The 20,817-nt window shown below is 37.8% G+C and overlaps 2 protein-coding genes across 5 annotated transcripts; both read right to left on the bottom strand.

Moving 5' to 3' along the window:
- Positions 1-775: 775 nt before the first annotated feature.
- Positions 776-5,606, bottom strand: LOC117406486 (tyrosine-protein phosphatase non-receptor type substrate 1-like). The gene is made up of 6 exons (XM_034922901.2): positions 5,459-5,606; positions 5,281-5,349; positions 4,804-5,139; positions 3,333-3,635; positions 2,143-2,218; positions 776-856 (listed from the first exon to the last, which is right to left on the bottom strand). The coding sequence occupies exons 2-6, from the start codon at positions 5,339-5,341 to the stop codon at positions 811-813; spliced, it is 822 nt and encodes a 273-aa protein (XP_034778792.2). The 5' UTR covers positions 5,342-5,349; positions 5,459-5,606; the 3' UTR covers positions 776-810.
- Positions 5,607-5,872: 266 nt separating this feature from the next.
- On the bottom strand, positions 5,873-18,143 carry LOC117406485 (uncharacterized). Of its 4 annotated transcripts, none has more exons than XM_034922898.2 (8): positions 18,004-18,143; positions 17,249-17,321; positions 16,601-16,655; positions 14,940-15,281; positions 13,619-13,906; positions 12,919-13,023; positions 9,258-9,428; positions 5,873-8,350 (listed from the first exon to the last, which is right to left on the bottom strand). In XM_034922898.2, exons 1-7 carry the CDS (start codon positions 18,114-18,116, stop codon positions 9,304-9,306), a joined length of 1,101 nt encoding a protein of 366 aa, XP_034778789.2. In that variant the 5' UTR covers positions 18,117-18,143; the 3' UTR covers positions 5,873-8,350; positions 9,258-9,303. The 4 variants fall into 4 exon arrangements, with proteins under 4 accessions (XP_034778789.2, XP_034778788.2, XP_033866448.3 ...); XM_034922897.2 differs by having other exon boundaries at positions 5,873-8,372; XM_034010557.3 differs by lacking the exon at positions 5,873-8,350 and having other exon boundaries at positions 8,380-9,428.
- Positions 18,144-20,817: the final 2,674 nt, after the last annotated feature.

A 20,817-nucleotide genomic window follows, 5' to 3' on the forward strand; every position in this document is an offset into this window, starting at 1 on the left:
CTATGCATTATAAAGCGTAGCATAGTTCATTTTACATGCATTCTAGTTATTGCTCTACCAGTTTACTGCTCTACCATGCATTTTATATGATAACAAGTTTAGTTTGAATACACAAATTTAAATACTCAATGCAAAAGGTGAACCTCAACATATGTTTTATAAAGGCTGAGGAAGCTTGTTATGAGGTTATGTATTCTATTGTTTTTTATTATTATTATTAATTACGTGCAAAGCGCTGTGAGACTGTTGGCATAGCTGCTATATAAAATGATGTTCTATTGCACCCACATGTTGTGAGGGGGATTGGTCTGTAACATGTGTTTTTTCACACACGCTCATTTACTGTCAGCAGCTGACCTTGTTCCTCAGCCTTTATTAACTAAAACTGGTCACAGTCTACCTCAAACCCAATGCACATTGTAAAGAAAGACCAGACCCATGTTACTGCATTTTATCTGACAAACACGTTTCTGTTCCACCGTTATTACATAATACGCTGTGGTTCAGCTGTGGTAGTCAGACCCTTTTACATCTGTGGTGAACTACGTGCTTACATTTCAGTTCAGTCGTGTTTAGCATAAATGCACATTACAGTATGCTATGTATCTTAAAATTGCACTGCAGCACCATTTTATAGAGCATGTTTTCAACTGGACAATAAAGAATGATTACATGGATAGAGTGTAGATGCATTTTGTAATGTTTTAATTGCACAATATACTGCACACAATTACAGAATATTAAAAACAGATTCATATAGGTTCAAAAAGCAATTCAGGGTTACATGTTCAAGACAGAATGTAACAGGAGTTAGGCCGTATCCTTGATGTGATTTGGATGGTGTTTAAATCCGTACCTAGAATGAAGGGAACAAAAAAACATTTAATAAAACGTGTTTGCACTGCTGTGAACTACAGTACCGGTACTCTGATCAGGGAAGCATTGTGTGGTTACTGAGTGTACTTAATTTGTAAATTCAAAGCTGCACGTGTACAGTAATGAAGTCATTTGCAAAACGTGTTCATTTTTACACAATTAACCTAAATAAAGAGCAGCAGGAAATCAATCCAGGGGCAAGAATATAAGGCCAAGAAAAGCATTGCCCCTGTGTAATACAAAAAAAAAGAGTTTTGTACTAGTTTTGTTTTTATTATTTAATTAAACAATAAAATATATATATGCAATATATAGATTTTATTATTATTTCATAGATGTCTGATCATTTTGTTAAAAAAAAAACAAAAAAAAACCCTCTTCCACTGTACTACAGTACTTGTAAAATGTAACCAGCACAGAGTTGTGAGTAATACAATAAATCAAGAAATGCAGTAAGCACAGGGACAGGATCTTTTACAATCTATTTCAAAAAGACCTGCAAGCTTCTTAATTACTCATAATGTGATTCATATAATGTGCACATATTTAGTCTATTTTTCCGTTTTTGAATGTTATACAAATACTTCAATATAGAAATGATATGCATTAGAAGTATTTTTGTGGGTAATGCAGGTGTTTAGGCCTTTACTGTGATGTAGGGAACTGTTTGGTAATTCATTTTTATTGTTAAGGAGTTTACTATGCTGATTTATATATTATACTGTTATACTATATGTGAATCCTTCATTTTTAGAATGATTATTTTATTTGTTTGTATCATGTCATTTAGGTAATAATCTTTAGGGGTTTATCCTGGAGACCAACGTTGTAATTAATAAAAACATATTTATTACAATTATGTTTGGTTATAGTTCAGAAAAGCAGGCTCTTCAGTTAGAGATGGGCTCTACTGTTTTATTAATACCATTTAAAAAAAGAAAAATTTAAAATCCACAAAAAATCAGATCATTTTCAAATTTTCAAATAGAACTTCTAATTTTCTCATAGAACTGTATCTGCAATAACACTTTTATCTATTTTTCTTAAAAAAAAAATATTTTCCTGAATTATTTAAAAAACATTTTTTTAATGTTTCTTAATGTATTTACCCACAAAATGCTCTAACTCTTGTCTCTAATTTATGTATAATAATAATAATAATAATAATAATAATAATAATAATAATAATAATAATAATCATTTGACAAACAATAAAGTAATTTTAATGAAAGAAACACACTTGGAATGCCTTATCATTTCCAGTACCTGTGTATTATGAGCAATATTGCACAGATGAAGAGGAGGCCAATAACCACCACTGCCAAACGAAACAGGTGATGACCTGTGAAGACAATGTTAAAGTGCATGAGTTCTACACAGGTGATGACCTGTAAAGACAATGTTAAAGTGCATGAGTTCTACACAGGTGCATGATTACTTCTCATCCATATACTAATAAAAGCAAACACATGAAACTTTAGCTGAGCAGAACATGATGGTAGCAATCGACAGGCTCCTCAGCTATAGGGTCTTACAATGGGATTGCAATGGCGTGACATTCAAAGAGTGCACGGGTGCAAGTCAGTCAGCCTGTGCACATTTCAATCGCAATCATTTTGAAACTGAAATAGTTTCTTTTACAGAATCTGCCAGACCTTGCATTGCACATTTTCTAAATTAACAGCGATTAATAATGAAGCAGTTGATAAACCGTTTTTTTGTTTGTTTGTTTTTCTCGTGTTTATTTGCGAGGGAAACCAAAAGGGATTTTTATCAGTTTGTCTTATATTCAGTACTTCTGCCAGTCCCGCTTTCGTTTTCATATCAGTAAACATTATTATTTTAATGACACTTGATTACAGCCTCATACCGTGTTATTGAACACATTCTTATTCACACCTTTAGTAATAAGTGTTTATAACACTTTGAAGTGTTTTTTTAGCATCCTTGTATGTTAATACATTCGAACAGAACATTAAAGTAAAACAAACCCTTTAAACTTCGGTCTTTCAAGTCATTTTAACTTGTTTTAATGTCTTTACTTACTGAGCAGATTTCAACGTTGTTTTTTTTTTTTTTTGGTGGTTTATAAATGGTTCTTGTTCAGAACTCATCATGTTATTTGAAAGACTCACAAGCCCTTAACATGCTTTTAGTTAGTTCAGTATAGCACTGCCTACACAGACGGATGAGGTAAGGTTATGAATAGAGCAGCACAGTAATATTCACTCTGGTGGTTAATGAAGAGCGGAATGAACTTTCCTCTGCAGTCAAGAAATAGACAAATAGCTTCTCTGTAAACGCACTGTAGTAAAAGCATAGCAAAGAAGCATCTTACACAAAGCACAGTTGAGCTCAGGCAAGCATGCTACTGTACATCAGTGATGAGTAAAGCATTGGAAAACATGCTTAACTATAGAAAAGCATTGAAAATGGAAATCGCATGGGGCACTTACTTTGCACATGTAAATCTTCATGTGCCGATACAGTAACACTTGCAGTGAGGGGTGATTGAAGCGTGGAATGGTTGACCTGACAGGTGTAATCTCCACTTCCAGACACACTGCAGTAACTTGTAAGAGTAAAGGAGCCGTCATCATTAGAAGTCAGATTCTCCTCATGAGCGTCGTTGCTGATCAGTTCTCCATCTTTAAACCAGGACACCTCAATGTGCTTTGGGCTGAAGCCCTCCGAAGTGCAAACCAACCGGGTGCTTCCATTGGAACTGTTCACATAAACCAGCCCGATGTTCGGACGGGCTGAAAAAAATTTCAAACATAAATGTCTAAAATTAAATTAAAATTTAAAAAACCCTCCCAAATGTTAAAAATGGAAGGGTAGAATAAAAGTTGTATTATCCAATATGCACATTGAATAAATACAATCTTAATGTTGAAACATGCATTGCTGTGCAGTAATCCAGTACGCTCATGCCTTTCTATTGGTATTGTGTGATGTGGTAAATCCTGTGCTTCTACAGTGCCTCCCAGGGCAGGTACTACTAAACCCTAAACACCAGTAAACTTCCACTATCAAAGGTTCACTAATGAAGGTAAGCTTTTTGCCCTTAATTATTAAAGAAAGAATGAATTCATTCCACTTCAGTTTTTACCAGTTTGTAGATTATCATCTATTATATGCTGTATACAAGAGCATGTACTACTATCTGCAGGCATCTGTTTTGCCACCCTGTTTCTAAGGGAAGTTCTTAGTAACATGAAGAAGACCAGTCACTTGAAGAAATGTTTTGTTTTCCGTTACTGATTGTGTTGGTGGAGGTATAACTCTTTCCAATTTACAGGTGTGAACACCAGTCATTTAAAATAAAAGCTTTAATTATAAAATATAGAGTTAAAAAGATCAAATATTATTAATGTGATACTGGAACAAGATGAGTTTGGAGTTAGTAGACTTATAATAATACATTCACACTCAGATGTCATTCATTAATAATACCTCGTATTAAATCAGTTTTGTAATCTTGTTCCGTTCTGTTTTATCACAAGGACCAGTAGAGCTTCATTATTATTATGAATTACTCATATAGCACTCATCTTTCAGCCATATGGTGTGTTGTCATTTTTCTTTTGTGTGTTGCAAGTTGTATCAGAAAAAAAACATCATTTAGAATGTTTCAATCAATTATAGATGACAGGTTTTCTTTGACCAGATTCATTATTATTAGGAATTGCATACTATCTTTCCCGTAAAAGAGCAATTGTATTTTTGGTTGATGTAATATCAGCTTGCCTATAATTAACTTTGAAAACTGCATCCTCTAGCATGGCTTTGGCTAATTCGAGCTTTGTATGACTGTGAATTAATTTTGTAAGATATAGAAACGTTTTTTTAAGGTACAATTTACAAGATTATAAATGGGGTTTTTTTTAGACAGAATTGAAATACAGGAAGATAAACTTTACCTACCTGTCACTTGAAGAAATGTTTTGTTTTCTGTTATAGATTGTGTTGGTGGAGGTATAACTCTGTCCAATTTACAGGTGTAAATATCAGAGTCATTTAAAATAAGAGCTTTAATTATAAGAGATATAGTATTGGTCTTGTTATTCCATGTCATGTTGAAGCGTTCATTACACTGTTCTTCCCAGGTACTGTAGTTCCCAATCACTTTGTAACACAATGTTGCATTTCTTTGTAAAGTGACAGCCATCCCGTCAGCATTAGTTAAACCATGTAAACAATCAATAGTCACTGTTCCTCCTTTCAGTGCTGTGATAACGTGTGGATCCTGGGATGCTGTGACTTCAGTCATAGTGCACAGTAAAAACAAACAAACAAAATGCAGTGATTAGTTCAGTTTGATTAATACACATTAAATACGTTTCATGATAATCCTAAAATGAGCCTGTGGATAATGAGCTTTCTCAACACAGTTCTCTTTACCTTTTTGATTTAAAAAGTCTTCGAGCAACAGGCAAACTGAAACCATCAGGAGTAGCTTCATGGTATCTGCTGAAAAAAGACAATGAAATTACAACAGGCCCACGGTCAAGTAAAATAGCTTTACTTGGACATTTCTGCCCAATATGTGTTCACTTTAATCATTACATTTTGTACTTACTGCAGCCAGACGTTCTTGAGGTTGCAGAGTTGACAAAGCGCAATCTACCTGCAGTCTGTCCCCAAGCGAAGTCATGTGATTCTACCGGACATTGTTTGAAACTTTAAATGCTCGAGTGACTGAAGCTCAGTAGAAAACCACACTATTGTGTGACCTACTTGTTTTAGGAGGACACTGGGGGTTTGTTTCATTTCTCTATTTTTAAAAATAAAAAAGTATCAGTTAAACCCCAGGAAAGCGTATATTTAATTACTAAAATGTAACAATATTACTAAAAAGGTAATAATCAAAATGGAGTCATTTAATATCTGGAATGTTGCAGCTTGATCTTCAGTCCTGCTAACAGCAGAATATCTAAAGGCTTCAGTGGCTGTGAAAGCCTCGTACGAGAAACTCCCCGGGCTCTCACCCGTATCGTTACGGGTCAGCTCTTTTGACCAGAGCGCGGTGACGGGGCTGGGGGGAACAGAGAGTCCTGTAGCTCTACATTTGTGGAACATGATTTAAATAATGGTGCTTAATGCTTTACCACCCCTCTGAATCTAAAGATAAAGCCACAGAATAATATGGGTTTTATTGTGCCTGAATCCCTCATATTCACTATGGTTCTTAGTTCAGTTTTCAGCATTGTGCACATCAGTGATGTGTGAATACAGTTAACCAGTGGGCAGACTATGTTTCTTCAGATGGATCTAGGGAAATGTGGGGGTGTGCAAAACAGCTGGTTAAATGTTTTTGTTGCTGTTATGTATGAGTTAGTACCATTAATACTGTTTATAAATGAACATGTAGAGATCTTGACAACATAAGCCTCACATTCAGCAAGAAATACAAAGCAAATCTAAAAATCAAGAAACAAGATCTGTGTCTGTCTTTGAGAACTGCATTATATTACGGCACAATAACTAGATGAAACTTTTTCTGAATATTTTTTGTCTGAATTATAGATCATTGAGAGGTGAATATCGTGTCTGAAATATCGTTATATGTTGCATGTGATGTGGATTAATGTTTTCTCAACAATCTCAATAAGAATTGACACTTACCAATGCGGTCAACAAATTTAAAATCATTATAATATCTTTCAGTGGAACAAGAACACCAAGTCCTATTTTTGCTGATCTTTTGTGAATCAATACTACCTTCTTCAATAAATACCAACTGCAATACACTTTTACGTTTGAAAATAAATCAGTTTTGTACATACAGTGATTGGTACAGAGATTGAAAGAAACTAAGAATTAGTCGGCCAGACAAATGCAGAGTCCCCTAATCAATTGAATTTTAATACATTTCTAAGTAACATACAGTATTGGTCCCTGTAGGACAATGAAATAGTGTTCCACTTAGTCTTCAGTTATAAATTAGTGTGCTGGTTAAGGACTATTTGAATACTTTGTTAAGATTGTTTTAAGCTAACTTGTGTATGTTCTGTGGGTAGTGAGACTGTTTTTCTTATTAAAACGGGCAGCGCTTATCCACTGAAAACTGTGACCTGTTATCTGAAACCAGATACCAGCCTTTTCTATTGTTCTTGTAAAACTAACCCGTTTTCACACAATAACAAACAAATGTCACCCACAACCGCTGGCTTCAATAAATCTTCAGTTTGCTCTGAACTATTGCTGAAACAGCGTCAGACGCCAGTTCTTTGAACCCAGCATATACCATGCTATTGCAGCATCACGCAATAACACCTCAGAAAAAATAAATGCAGCCCCCAATTCATATGCAAGTAAAGACAGTTAATGTGCTTCAGCACTGTGATCTTTCATCAGTACAGGATTGTTATTGATTAAAACCATTTCCTGTGTGTAGAAACTACCGAGGCCAGCATTTTAATTGGACAGAAAACAAGCAGAGTGGAAAGGGCCAGTTCTAATCTCTTCTGTATCTATTTACCTCATGCACCTCTTGAATAAAACTGCAGGCTAATTTCCATTCACACCCGAGATAATGGAACGTTATCAGATTTATTTCTGATCACATTTGCTGTCACAGTAAACATATATGCACAAAAGTGGTGAAACAGGTTCTTTGCTTTTTCTCTGGTCAGTGGTTACTCCACTGCCAGTCGGACTCCAAAGTAACTAAAGCCGGAGGTACAGTGTGCCACACAGCACGCACGACATCAAGCTCAAAATCTTTTGTTGTGTACAGAATTCAATACTGCAGTGCAAAAGTATCACTGTATATCTAAAAACCAATCACAGAGCAGTAATCAGATAAAAACAACACACACACAAATATCCCTCCTCTTGGCAGTAGCACCAACAATTGCAGTGCACCCTTAAAATACATTCCCCAATAAATACACTAAAACACTAATAAAACAATACAAAAGTGTTTCGCTATATCCAGTGCACTGGCACTCCTAAAACCCCTCCTCACTCCTCCCTTTTAAATACAAGAATGCAGCAGCAATGCTACTTCGTCTTTGTGCATTGACCTCTGCCCCCGTCAGTGATTGTCCTTTCCTGGCTCTGTCACAGCACCAGCTCCCCCACTGTGTTCTCCTTGCTCTGTCTCCTTGGCTGGCTTGTCTCCATGCCTGTGATCCCACGATTGCCTGGCTGGGGTTCCCTGTGTTGCAGCTCGGCCTGGCTGCTCCTTCTCCTTGTGGCACCGCCTGCTCTAGAACAGACAGGAAACCCACGGCCCTTAATGCAGGTTCTTCCTAAAGGATCGGCTCTGATCTGTAAATACTGGTTACACCTCAAGCTGGCTATAGCCCCAGTTAAACAAACAATTGCTTTCCAGCAAAACACTAGTACTTAACTTATGGGGCTTATAGCCCGGCTTTGAGGTGCAACACCCCACTCCTGCTCTCCCTGCAGATCTCTCGAGAGCCTGTCTCCTCCCCTGGACTTCGGCGGCACACACAAGGAGGAGCTGAAAAATACAACACACCATGCTCCGCACGGGATTACTTCTCAGCTAGCTAAACACCAGCTTTAAGCGGACTGAGGGTTATGGTACATATGTAGGAGATACTTGATTGTTAAGCGAATATTCTCACTTAAACTAAAAGTCTAGGGTTACCATGTGACTCCATGTTAACTGGGACAGTTTGGGACAGTTCAGGCTTTTTAACTGGCCCCCCAATGCATTCTGGTAAGTGTAGTCCTGCATCTCTTAAAGAGGTGAAAGGTACCTGAGTAGGTAAAACATACCAGAATGCATTGTGATGTGAGTCAAAAAGCCTGAACTGTCCCAGTGAACATGGAGTCATATGATAACCCTATAAAGGTCTTCATTTAACAAATATACTTTTGTCTACGACAATGTGTCAAATATCCACACTAACACTGTGCGAAATGTAAGGTTTACAAACTTGGTAAACCTTACGTAAACCCACGTAGGCAGCATTCAGTTTACAAAGGTTTTTCTAATGCTTTGTGAAAATGACCCCTGGTGTTCAGTGCAGTTGTTTACCATGATCGAATCTGATGGCTGAGGATTTGTGTTCCAGGCATCGTGGTATTGAGTCTATTTATCCATTTACTTTCCTTTATACTTATATAGTGTACATTATCTCATCTTATTTATTCTCAAACTACACATTTTAGGTCATTCATGTTATGTTTATTTTACTATTTACATACATACACATACATACATACATACATACATACATACATACATACATAACGACTTCAACAAATAGCTCCAATACATTCATTTCAAATCAAAAACAGCAAGTGTGGTACATTAGTGGTGTATTTGTTTACTTTAATACAGTATCTAAAATTCAAAAGTATTTAATACACATCATGTTGTCTTTTGAATCAATAAGTACCTCAGAGTGAAAGTAAATCACACCACTTGGGCTCTACTAAGTGCTGCTAATTGTCATAGATACAGCTGCTTGCGCTGGTTTTACTGTGGTCTTCATGTGCTGTGCTGAACTGCAGGTTTTCATATACAAGGTTATTCAACACAGTCCCTTCATTGGACCTCAGACAGGTACCTGGAATTAGAAAACAAAATCTATCTTCAAGGACTATAGTGCAGCGTGCCAGTGGGGTGGGGTGGGTTCGTGGGTAAAGAGACGCAGCGAGGGTGGAGTGTGAGAATGAAAGAATGTTGTGCACATAAGGCAAACTCTACTAGCTTCGGAACTGCTCGTGCAAACCAGCCTGGCTCTTGTATGACAGTTAAGATGCTGCTTCGGCAAGCACAACAGCCTGAGCTTGTGCCCCAGTCTCCACCTGTGCATTGGGTTGAGTCGCCCAGTCCACTTCAATACCATCCATAACTCAACTCAGACAGAGATTCCATTCTGAACTTCATTCCATTTTGAACTTCATATTCTGCAGAACACTTATGGGCTGTTTCCCTACACCTTATCTCTGAATATATTATTTCTGGCTTTGAACAATAAATAAATAAAATCGACTGACTCATTTGTACTTTTATTTGAGCTTTTTTTTTTTTTTTGAGGTTTTCCCGCGACATACTGCATGCTTTTAACTTGAAGTTTTTCAGATAGTGCTTGTAATCTTAAATATATTAACACTATGCTAGAGAAAATATGAAAAGAATGACTAAATATGATAACATCTTCACACATCGAAAGCCATAGCAGCAGTACCTATCATTAGTACAGCAACATTGTTTCAGGAAATGAGATGCAAGCTTTGAGATGTAATCTTGTTTTCTATTGTTCTTTAAACATCTGCCAAAAGATTATTCAAACCCTGGTGATCTAAACCTCTGGATTATCCAAAACATTATAGTAAAAACATACTTATCACAAACAAGGGCTTTCTCCAGAAGCAGTGTTGGTAGCGCATGTCTGAGTGACTGTAGTGGTCTTGCTGTAGTTTTGACAGGCTGTTCTCTAAAGTCCCTAACAAGACACTGCCACCTTGTGGAATATGAAAACCATCACACTTCTTTTAACATTCTTACTGCTGGGACTTACCTGTGGGGGTTTCTGTTCTGTATTGTGTTTCCTCTGTTTACTGGTACGCCCAGGAAAATCATGGACTTTCCTTTTTAGTTTTGCATGTACAATACAAATCAATAAACCACCGTACAGTTTTTATTTAAATCCTGTATTTATCCAAAAATGAATCTGTGAGTTTCACATCCTAAGAACTACAGCTATGGTCAAACATTTTGCATCACCTAGAATTTTAGGATTGAGACAGAATAGAAAAAAAAATAATATATTCACATAATTTAACATCATGTAATCAAATAAACTACAAAATGATATCACAAAAGTCTACTGGAAGTCTATCATAATAGTAGTACAGTATTTCATGTTAGATTTTATGGAAAAACTACAAAACGGTATGTAATTCAATATGTTAACGTAACATTATTCAGCAGGTTTCAATCGACTTTATGAAACTAAATTTGTTAATTCTATAGGGTGATGCAAAACGTACATGTAATGAGCCTTTTTTTCTCAATAAAAGATAAAGGCAAAAGGTAGAAGAGTCCACTTTAAAGACCACCAGCTGCTCCCCTGAGTCTTCATCAGCAGATTTGACATCAAACAAAATGAAATAACTCATTATCTCAGTTTCTTAGGGTGACAGGGCAGAGCACCATGTAAACCATTGTGTCTGTACCCTTCCCACAGGCAGGCATGCCTGCCAATAGAGAATGTGACTGGACTAGGACGTGTTGGACCTGTTTGGAGGAGAACTGAAAAACATGCGAGAATGTGGTCAAGCTAAATTGGGATCATTAACTGGCAATTTAATAAAGGAGGAGAAAGGATAAGAGCGTCAGTTCAGTTCAGGACTGAAGACCAGCATGTGCTCTGGTTCCCAAACACTGCGAAAGCCGTAATAAATGTAATTATGCAAAGATGGTATTTACTTTTTTTCAGAGCAATATTATGGGAGGTGTACTCAAGATAACCAGGCCCAGATAAAGAAACTAATCCGGTGAGCAAAGACCTTCAGACCTGCACACTTCCTCACACCTCCAGCAAGGCACAGAAAGAGTTTAAAAGAGAGTTTTATTAAAACATGGTGCGGTTAACTGGACAGGAAGCACCTTGTATCAGCAAGCTGCACGCTCTAGTTTGCTGCTTCATGCTAATAGGAGGCAGAAAATGTGTGAACCAATGTTAAAGATGTAAAGATAAATGCTATAGACCTTTTCTGCTGACCTACAAAGTAAAATATACAGCTCACACACAAAATGGAGTGCAACCGAGGTCCCACCGAAACACCAGTTCGGTATTTGACACAGGATCAATGCTTGCTCATCGAAAAATAAGCATGCACAATAACATAGGTCACATTTACTCAATGAGGTAAAAGTGGAATGCTAAATCTTTGCAAATATATATTAGTCTGTTTATTATCTAATTGATACCCCGTGATAGGAATTATAGATACTGAACAGAGGTTTCATTTGTTTAGTTTTTTTTACAAATCTTTATTTTGAATTTACTTAAGCACTTTCAAGTCCGGTTTTTATTTTTATTTTAGAGGTACTCAAAACCAAAACAACAAAGAGTAACGGTTTATTATGTGGGGTGCCAGGTAAATATTTAAAACCAAAAGGCTTGCTCTAAATAATTGCTGATTTAGTGCATTTTACATGTATGAATCAAGGGCATTGCAGATAGTGGAGCACCTGCACTGAAACATGCACTTAAATAATTTGAAGAGCTGTGAATGTTGACATGCATGGTATGATACTGACACCTAGTCATAATGACACTTTGTGGTCTAAGTGATGGTCTGATAAATGGATATATTTATGTGCTTAAATGTTTTTGTGTTGGTGGTTCTGTGGAATCTCTTTGTTTCAAGTAAATAACACCTGAAATAAGATTGAGCTGCGTTCACAGGACACTTCTCAGCTTTGAATAACATAAACAGTTGACAATGCCTCTCATTGACTGCCACCTTCTGCCACCATTCATCACATGATACCAACCACATGGTGTCCTGGGAGAGAAATGAGCCAGAGAGATGTGCCTAATGTTTGACTGAAGCAAAAAGGGTTGACATCGTGTGTTTACTTTGCTTCTCTGCAAAGGCTCTTTATATCAGGTCTACAGGCCTCACAACAAAGACTCCACAACATCTTCCCATGTCTGACAAACCTTTAAGGATGTTTTAAACAGTGTTTTGTTGGGGGCTATTTTTTTTTATTATTATTTCGATAAACCTTTTTCAGCTGTTTCAAAGAAATGTATTCTTCTTGTTTTTTTGTTTTTTTTTTGTTTTTGTTTTTTAAGCAGTCATTAAAATTTTCTCAAGTTTTTAAATCCCTGTGAATATGAGCCACATATCACCCCAAGAACACTTCTCTTAAAGCACACCTCTTAAGTCTCCTGTAATGATTTCAATTCATTCTGAGGGTGCTTATTATAAGTGTACTGTGAATCCAGTATATCTCTGTTGCTAAGTGCCTTGTTTGTAATGCTAGTGTGTGTAAGGCTGGTGAATCCCAGGTCACTGAGAGATATGGTCTTCACTCACCTTTCCGACATTTGAGTAAAATGCTGGTCCCCAGTATGATCGCTGCAGACAGACAGACACATGTGACTATGATTGTGGTCCAGCTTGGGGTGCAGCACTGCACATCTGAAACAACAGCAAGACAACAATGAACTCAAAAGAACATCATGCAGCTTTCTACTTTCAGCTCAGCTGAATGAGAAGCAGAGGCACAACGCTTGCTTTGTGTCTCAGCTGTGCTCAATGCGCTGCACAGCCTAGGTCAGCCCATGGATCAGTTTACACTTTACACAAAACGAAAATAAAAATAAATAAATAAAATAATAATTCCAAACTTCACAACTGTTCAATGTAAAATAACAATAATAAAAAAAAACAAAAAAACGGAATTATCAACTTCATTAATTGTGAACCTGCAACCTTCAGGACTGGAGGCTCTGCTGCGCTATGAAGGCAAGATCCCTGACATGTAAGAATTGAGTCCCTATATACTGTGCAGTCTGACTCTAGACCAGCAGTGATTGCACTCTGTAAACAGACCCTGGGTCAGCCCATCTACACCTGTTCACATCTACAGCTGCATTCTCACTTTTCAGATACTGCATGGAGACATAATCTCACCCAGTCTTGCTAGACTGCATTTGGAGGAAGCACTGTGTTCAAATTCAAAGGGGACCCTTTAGAAAGCCTTTCTTCGAAGTTTGTTTGTTTGTTTCATTACCTCCATCGAAAGTAATGGTGATGTTATGAGTGAGAGGCTGAGCTGTGACTGAGCTGTTCACGTGACAGGAGATCACGTCTCCCTCGTTCCAGTCGGGTTTGCAGAGGCTCAGGGTGCTTCTCCAGAGGTATGTGCTGCTGTTTGTCAGCAGGGTGTCAGAAAGTGTCACCCCCTGTTTACTCCAGGTAACATTGACTTTGGGAGGATAGAAGCTTGCTAGGCTGCAGACCAGCTGTATGCAGTCCGGAGACGTGTTGGAAGGCATGGGAAACAATTCCAGCCTCATACCTGGAAAAGAGAAAACAATCCAGTCAACACACCGTGGAAGCGTGGAAAGAGAAGTCTAAAAACGGAGGCTCCAGCTATCGGCCACCTGGAAGAGCCTTCTACTTCTGAACTGGAATATTACTGTGTCACTGTTTCATGTCAATCACTTGACGTACGTTGCTTTTGACCTCTGCAGAGTATTTTCTTTATAGGGCACTAGGGTGTGGGTCGGTGTGTTGTATCAAGCCTCTAACATCACATACAAGCAAATCCATCTGATAAAAGGAGGCTGGATGTGCTAACAATTCTCAGCCCACCACATCCTGTCATTTTACTAAAATAAGAGATTCCCCACACACTGCTGCGAGGTATTGGTTTAAACAAAGTACCCTGCTTTTAATGATTTGCGTCAATTTACATCAAATTGAATAGACTGTTAAACGAGTTCATAACATACCAGGCAGCTTTCATCTGTTTTGGGGTGGGGTAATCAATTATAGCCTTGCTTTTCTACACAATGTAAGGTAAAACCCTAACCAAGTAAAGTAGTGCCTTCTTCAGTCTGCTGATTAAAGCTGTATATGCCCCCCCCAGTCCACAAGAGCAATGTGTAAACAGCCCCCATTATTGTGATGAATGTGTAAATGGTGGGTGACAGGAAGTAGAGGTGTGACAGGTGGAATTTTGAATGTCACCTCGCTGCTGCAGCCCATCTGTTAATCAGGGTATCATAAAGAATGACTGCAAAGATAAAAGAGAGACGTGTTTTCAAATGTCATGTGTGGCTTTTGATGCACGTGGTCAGTGATTCATACCCAGGCATTGCGCTGTTACACTTGCACACGGAACTAGAGCAGAGGGAGGCAGTTTGTATTCTGTAACAGCAGAGGGAGCAAAGGAAAGGCTATTGTAGCAGCTTTAGCTTTCACTCTGTCTGCAAACCCAGGTCGAAATCCCACCCCCTTGATTCAGCACACTCCACTCCACTTTGTGTCAAACCAAACGCAAAAGTAGACTTGAATATATAAAAAAAAACACACTTAAATATACCTACCCTCGACAAGAAGGGTCAGTTCACTTCGGTTTTCTATTATAGGTGGGGGTATAAGACTGACAGCTACACAGCTGTAGATACTGCTGTCACCGATTGTGAGATCTTTGATTTTTAGATGGTGGCTTTGCCATATCACCTCCATTCGACTCCCGCATTCATTTTGGGTAATAGTGTTGCTTTCAACAGTGTATTTACAGAAAGGACTCGTGCGTTCTCCTCTGCTCCACTCAACCCTGATCATCCTCGAGTGATTGTTTGCAGGGACAGCGCAGGGCAGCAGAGCGTTACTTCCTTTAGATGCTCTAATGATGGGAGGTGATTGCGGGGAGCAGCTGCCAACATCTGTGTTGGATAAAGAAATACAGTGTTAGGAATAATATTCGTATATCCTTCTGTATGAAAATAAAAGATATACATTTTGACAACGGGGCTGATAAATACGTATGTCTCTGTGAACGACAATGAACACACAGGCCTGGTTATTTTTTGCATGTGTGTGTATTTTATTTTTTTTACAGTACAGTGCTCCCCCTTTATAACAGTACAGTTGGGAGCCATGGTTACAAGACCGTGCTATTTGTGTTCCACATTACAGCGAGTATGAAAGTGTTAATGGAATGTCATGATGGGGTAAATGGGATCCTCGACCATGCTGCTTTACACTCGATTCCCTGTTATAAAGGGCCACCTTATGAAGGTGTAATAATGCACTTGGTTACTGGTGCTGGATTGGGTCATTGTATCTGGGCATGGTCTATACACTTTAAAATGCCTGTAGAATTATTTGCCATTATAATAACACGCCAAACAAACAATCTTGTAAAGAATACCAAAAATGAATAATGTTAAAATTAATAACAACACAAAAATGTGTGTGTTGGGTGTTTATTGTCTGTCCTAGAAATTCAGTAGCTTTATGCGTTAATAACTTTGTAAACACACAGATACAAACGCATTTTTACATTCTGACGTTTCTTAACTCTAATCTCGAAATAAACAAATAAATGCAGTGGTTTTTTAAACACAGGCTTTCGTTCCCTACCAGACGACCACTTCAATGACCACAAAGGTGTCTGCTTAATACTACATCCATGACTGCCTAATAGTATTTGTTTTATCAGCCATCTTTCTACTCTGAAGTAGAACACGAGTTCACTCAGTGTTAGTACCGCTATATCTTTTTAATTATCCTCTTGAAATATCTATTAAAAGGTGGAATAAAGTAGTAAGTGGGTAGTTGCTATTGCCATGTGTGCCATTGAACTAGCTGTTAATACTAATTCCAGAATAACCCAATATATTACTTACACTGTACTTACCAAAATAAGAAGCGGTAACAGAGCATTTGAAATGCTAAATAACTTGAATGTATGCTGATGTAAATCAGTGCTCTTATATACAATACGACACCATTCTTGATAGTTCTGTTATTACTATTAACTTCCATAAACAGATGAAAATTGGAATAAATGCTGGCCCAATTTATATAGGATTTATAAAGAATAAACCATTGCAATTCCTCAATATCATCACATGACTGAGCCCTGAATTACGCAAGCTGTAAACCCAACGTGTGCAATACCCTGTCCCTGGGCCATGGGGGGGCTGCCCCACATTTGTTAACCTTTGTTTTATTTTAAAGTTCACGTAAACACTCTTACCTGTGAAAGCAATGAGCAGGAAAAGGCCAACGTGGAGTTTACAGGTGGGATATAGCTGTGAAAACATTGTGAACACAAGATCTAAGAGAAAAGTCTTCTTCAAACTGCAAAGGCTTTACATTAATCTATGTGGACCCTTCCTGTTTTCAGCATGTATTTCCTGTTCACAAACACCATAACGCTCATACTGCTTGCTGTGCCCCACACTGTCCAGGATGTAGGTGGATACGCAGACAGATATTATAGATACAGAAAGATATGCTATTTTAGTCTTTTTTTTCCCCTCTTGTGTTACTTTCCTACTAAAGAGTGACGTCACTTTAAATGAAGGTTACTTTTCCAACTCCAAGTGCCTTTCATGCCACGTTACTGAAATCAATTGTTATTTCATCATGCATGTTTCTAAAAAATAATAAAGTAGACTTGCTTACCTTCTCCAGTTTGTACAAACACCAGAGGCAATAACTACTGTGTAAACCCCGATTGAGTATACCAGACAATAACCTGAGCCTAGAATGATTACCCGAGCAGCTGTTAGCCTTGTGAGTGAAAAACCCTTTCACAGAGCGGGCAGCAAGGTTATTGGCAGCCCTGATTGCACTCCATACCATTGGTTTCCAAACCAAATGCTTTGATTTATTTTATTACCATGTTCTTGACTTCAGGGTTGTGGACGATGTCGTTCTGTTCGTGGTGTTCTTCTTCTTTGTAGTTCTGTTTACTGGATCAGTCACCAAAAAAAAGAGAATTGAAAGTGTTTGAAGTCTCTTTACACAGATTTCTTATTCACTTTTGTTTTTTGAAGTTCATGATATCATTGCCATGGGATGCAGTGGCCTTCATTTAGGAGGGTGTAGTTAGTGTCCACTTTTGATTCTTTGCTAATGGTGTATTATCACAGTAAAATTGCGGCAATAATTAATATAACGTTCAATATTTTTGTACTTATTTAACCCCATACACAATGAAAAACAAATACAATGTTCAGAATGTGCTTATAGTGACAGAGTATTGTGTTTTCCACTCACACAAAATCATTGCGTGTGCACTGTTTCTGTTTCTTCTTTACTCTCTCACTTTTGAATTTTTTTACACTGTTTTCTCATTTGCAAAGCTGTGCACTGCATATGTGATCCAAACAAAAAGCGAAACAGCAGCAAACTAATCCTGACCTCCACCGGCTAACCCTACCCGTACTTTACAATAGTGACTGATGGGGTGGAGGCAACACCTACCTCAACATATTCAAGATACAGCAGAAAACAAAAAATGAATACAATTTGAATTAAAAAAAATACAGTTTAATTGTAAAATTAGAAAAACTAAGATAAAAAGCCAGCTTGTAAAAATAGAACAATTAAAAACACTCAGTTCCCAGCAGAAGCAATAGTCCTATCACTTACCAAATCGGTATGGAGCTGCAGGAGAATTCCTTTTTCTGCCAACACTTCTTTAGTTTTAAGTGAGAAACACACAGGATTACTGCTTCCTGTTTTGAAATGACAGCAATAAGCATCACATGAGAACTGCAATCCACTGAGTGCAATCTCTTTCGCACAATAGCCTCACTTTGGAATCAGGTCACTGCGTTGAGAAAGTAGCCCAAGTCAGAAAATGTACTTACAGAATGTGAACTTCAGCTCCGGAAGATTGAGGTCAAAAAGGGTTTGTCCTAAAAACAACAACTATAGAACATATTTTGGTTAACATGCTTATTTTAAAGCTTGATTCATATAACATATAACATCCCTTCACATCCAGGTCTGAATTGTCCAAAGAAGTCCTCTTTAATTTGATTTACCAAGGAAGGTGATTAGCAGGTTAATCTCAGGATGCCCTGAACTTCAGAATACATAGGAAGTTTTACACTGTGTTCTCCCCACTCGACCCCACCGGTTTCTTCACAATCCAAGGTGCACCTTGATATCAAATGGAATGACCCAGTCTTATCGTTAGGTCTCTTAAAATTACAATGTATTATTTTGTGATCTTAGTCTGTAACCATTCAAAAGATGACTCACATGTGGGTTTGAGTAGGATAGACAGACGCGATTGTTCTAAGTGCAAAAAAAACTAAAAACTAAAACATACTATAACCTCTGTGTAACCCACTTAAATCACAAAGTCAGTGTTGCAATACATTCTAAAGTTGAATGAATAGAGTCATGTTAATAGTGAGCAGATAGGTTTGTTGATTGTTTGAGTAGTATTGTTCCTTGGGATAACAAAATACTGAGCTCAAGTCATGTGATTTCATAAAAACGGCAGGTGCTCAGTGTTTGTTATTTGAGTTTAGTTAAAATTGCCAACATGAGTTGATTAAGAATCTGTATAATTAGCCATTCGAAAAGACATGATTGCAAGAACAGCGAAAGATACGACCATGCCCTGCTTGAGTAATGATGATCGCCTGGTTGCTGTCGGCATGATTGAAGGCGGTCTGTCTGTGAGAGAAGTTGCCCGGAGAATGAGATGTTCTGCTTCAACAATCAGCAGACTAGTCCAGAGAAACAAGGAAACCGGCTCTGTGAGGGACAGGCCATGTCCTGGAAGGCAGAGGGTCAGCACACCGGCCCCGGGCCGTTATGTTGACTGTTGCGTTGTGCAAGCCAACCGGTGGGGTGGTGGAAGTGTGATGATGTGGCGAGGAATCTCCTTTAACACAAGAAAGCCTTTGGTGCAGATGGAGGGCAACCTTACTGCTCAGCAATACGTTGACAAAGTCCTTCAGGCAACAGTTTTTCCGTTCCTGCAAGCCAATCCGGAACTGTCGATTTTCCAGCAGAACAATGCAAGACCACACAGTGCTAGGATTACAATTGCACGACTTCAAGAAAACAATGACAAGGTCTTGCCTCGAACATCTGTGGGACCAAATCGCCAGTGCCATCCACAGGAGACAGGCCAACGAGCCAACCTTCGTCAGCTGGCTGCAGCTGCACAGGAAGAGTGGCGGAACATCCCACAGCAGTCTATCCAGAGGCTGATCAGGTCTGTGCATCAGCGCTGCCAGGATTGTGTTAATGCTCAGGTCATACCCGATACTAACTTTGTAACTTTGTAATGTTTTCATTTTGACAGTGTGTCACGCTTCATACTGTAAACTTATCATGATTCTTTGATCTGTATTTTTGTTCACGTTTTCTGTGATTTTGTTTGATATCTATGTTTAAAATATTTGATTAAATCCATTAGACCTGAGTGTTGCATTTCTTTTGTGCATCAGTGTGTATATATATATATATATATATATATATATATATATACATATATATATATATATATATATATATATATATATATATATATATATAAAATACAATAGTTTAATTTCAATACATTAGTTTATTGATAGATATGAGACTAGGAGTGCCTCTTCACCAGTGGGGGTTGATCAAGCCAAGGGCATTAAACATATTTAGTATTTAGCAACACACAGGATGTGATGTGGAAAGTAAAAATAAAAACACCACGCACAGTATTGCACTGGTGTAGTAGAATGCCTTTATTTGTATTGTATCTACAGTATTTATATCACTGTTTGTAACCAGTACCATTTGGTGTTTCCAAAAAAAAATCCGCTTTACATAAAACAGGTCCCTCACAACAACATTAACAATAAAACTGTATGTAAATGTCCAACAGAACATTGTTAGAGGGGTGAATGAGAAATGACACACCAGTACACACAATCATTGCAAGTGTATTCTGCAGTTTGATGGGGTATATATCAGTGATCAATTTATCTGACGCAATCTAAAAGCTATATACTGAAATAAAAAAAATTTAAAAAATACTAATCGTATTTATCATTCGCTCTCTGGTGTTAACAGATGTGAAGATAAGGGGTGTGATGTTGTATTTAGCAATGCAGAGGTGTAAAAGCATCCTGGGCAATGAACCAAAACTTCTAAACATGCCAAAAGTCTGTCTTTATAAGACAGTACTGATTTCCAGGGTTAGGTGCAGTTACTTGGTAGTTTAGTTACATTGAACATTTCAAAGCCTTCACCTGAAAACTACTGTACAGGAAAGACTAAGAAAGGCAGTCAGAAGCCAATGATGCCCTTGCAGGTAAAGGTTCATTCAAGCCAAGAAGCAGGTCTTTTTATTTTATTTCTTTGTGAAGTAATTTACAAACGAAGAAGTAAACCACTATTGGGAGATTCATGTACCACAGAACCTGCAGAGCCTGCACACGCAGGGCCTTAAAATCC

This window comes from Acipenser ruthenus, chromosome 8, assembly GCF_902713425.1.
Source record: "Acipenser ruthenus chromosome 8, fAciRut3.2 maternal haplotype, whole genome shotgun sequence".
Classification (NCBI taxonomy): domain Eukaryota; kingdom Metazoa; phylum Chordata; class Actinopteri; order Acipenseriformes; family Acipenseridae; genus Acipenser; species Acipenser ruthenus.

Coding starts and splice junctions, on each gene's coding strand:
- LOC117406486 (XM_034922901.2), bottom strand. CDS start 5,341: ATGAAGCTACTCCTGATGGTTTCAGTTTGCCTGTTGCTCGAAGACTTT. Junction 5,140..5,280: donor AGACTTTTTAAATCAAAAAG/GTAAAGAGAACT, acceptor CTATGACTGAAG/TCACAGCATCCCAGGATCCA. Junction 857..2,142: donor ATATTGCTCATAATACACAG/GTACTGGAAATG, acceptor CCTTCATTCTAG/GTACGGATTTAAACACCATC.
- LOC117406485 (XM_034922898.2), bottom strand. CDS start 18,116: ATGCTTATTGCTGTCATTTCAAAACAGGAAGCAGTAATCCTGTGTGTT. Junction 16,656..17,248: donor ACCCTGAAGTCAAGAACATG/GTAATAAAATAA, acceptor ATGTTTTCACAG/CTATATCCCACCTGTAAACT. Junction 13,907..14,939: donor ACTGACCCTTCTTGTCGAGG/GTAGGTATATTT, acceptor TCTCTTTTCCAG/GTATGAGGCTGGAATTGTTT.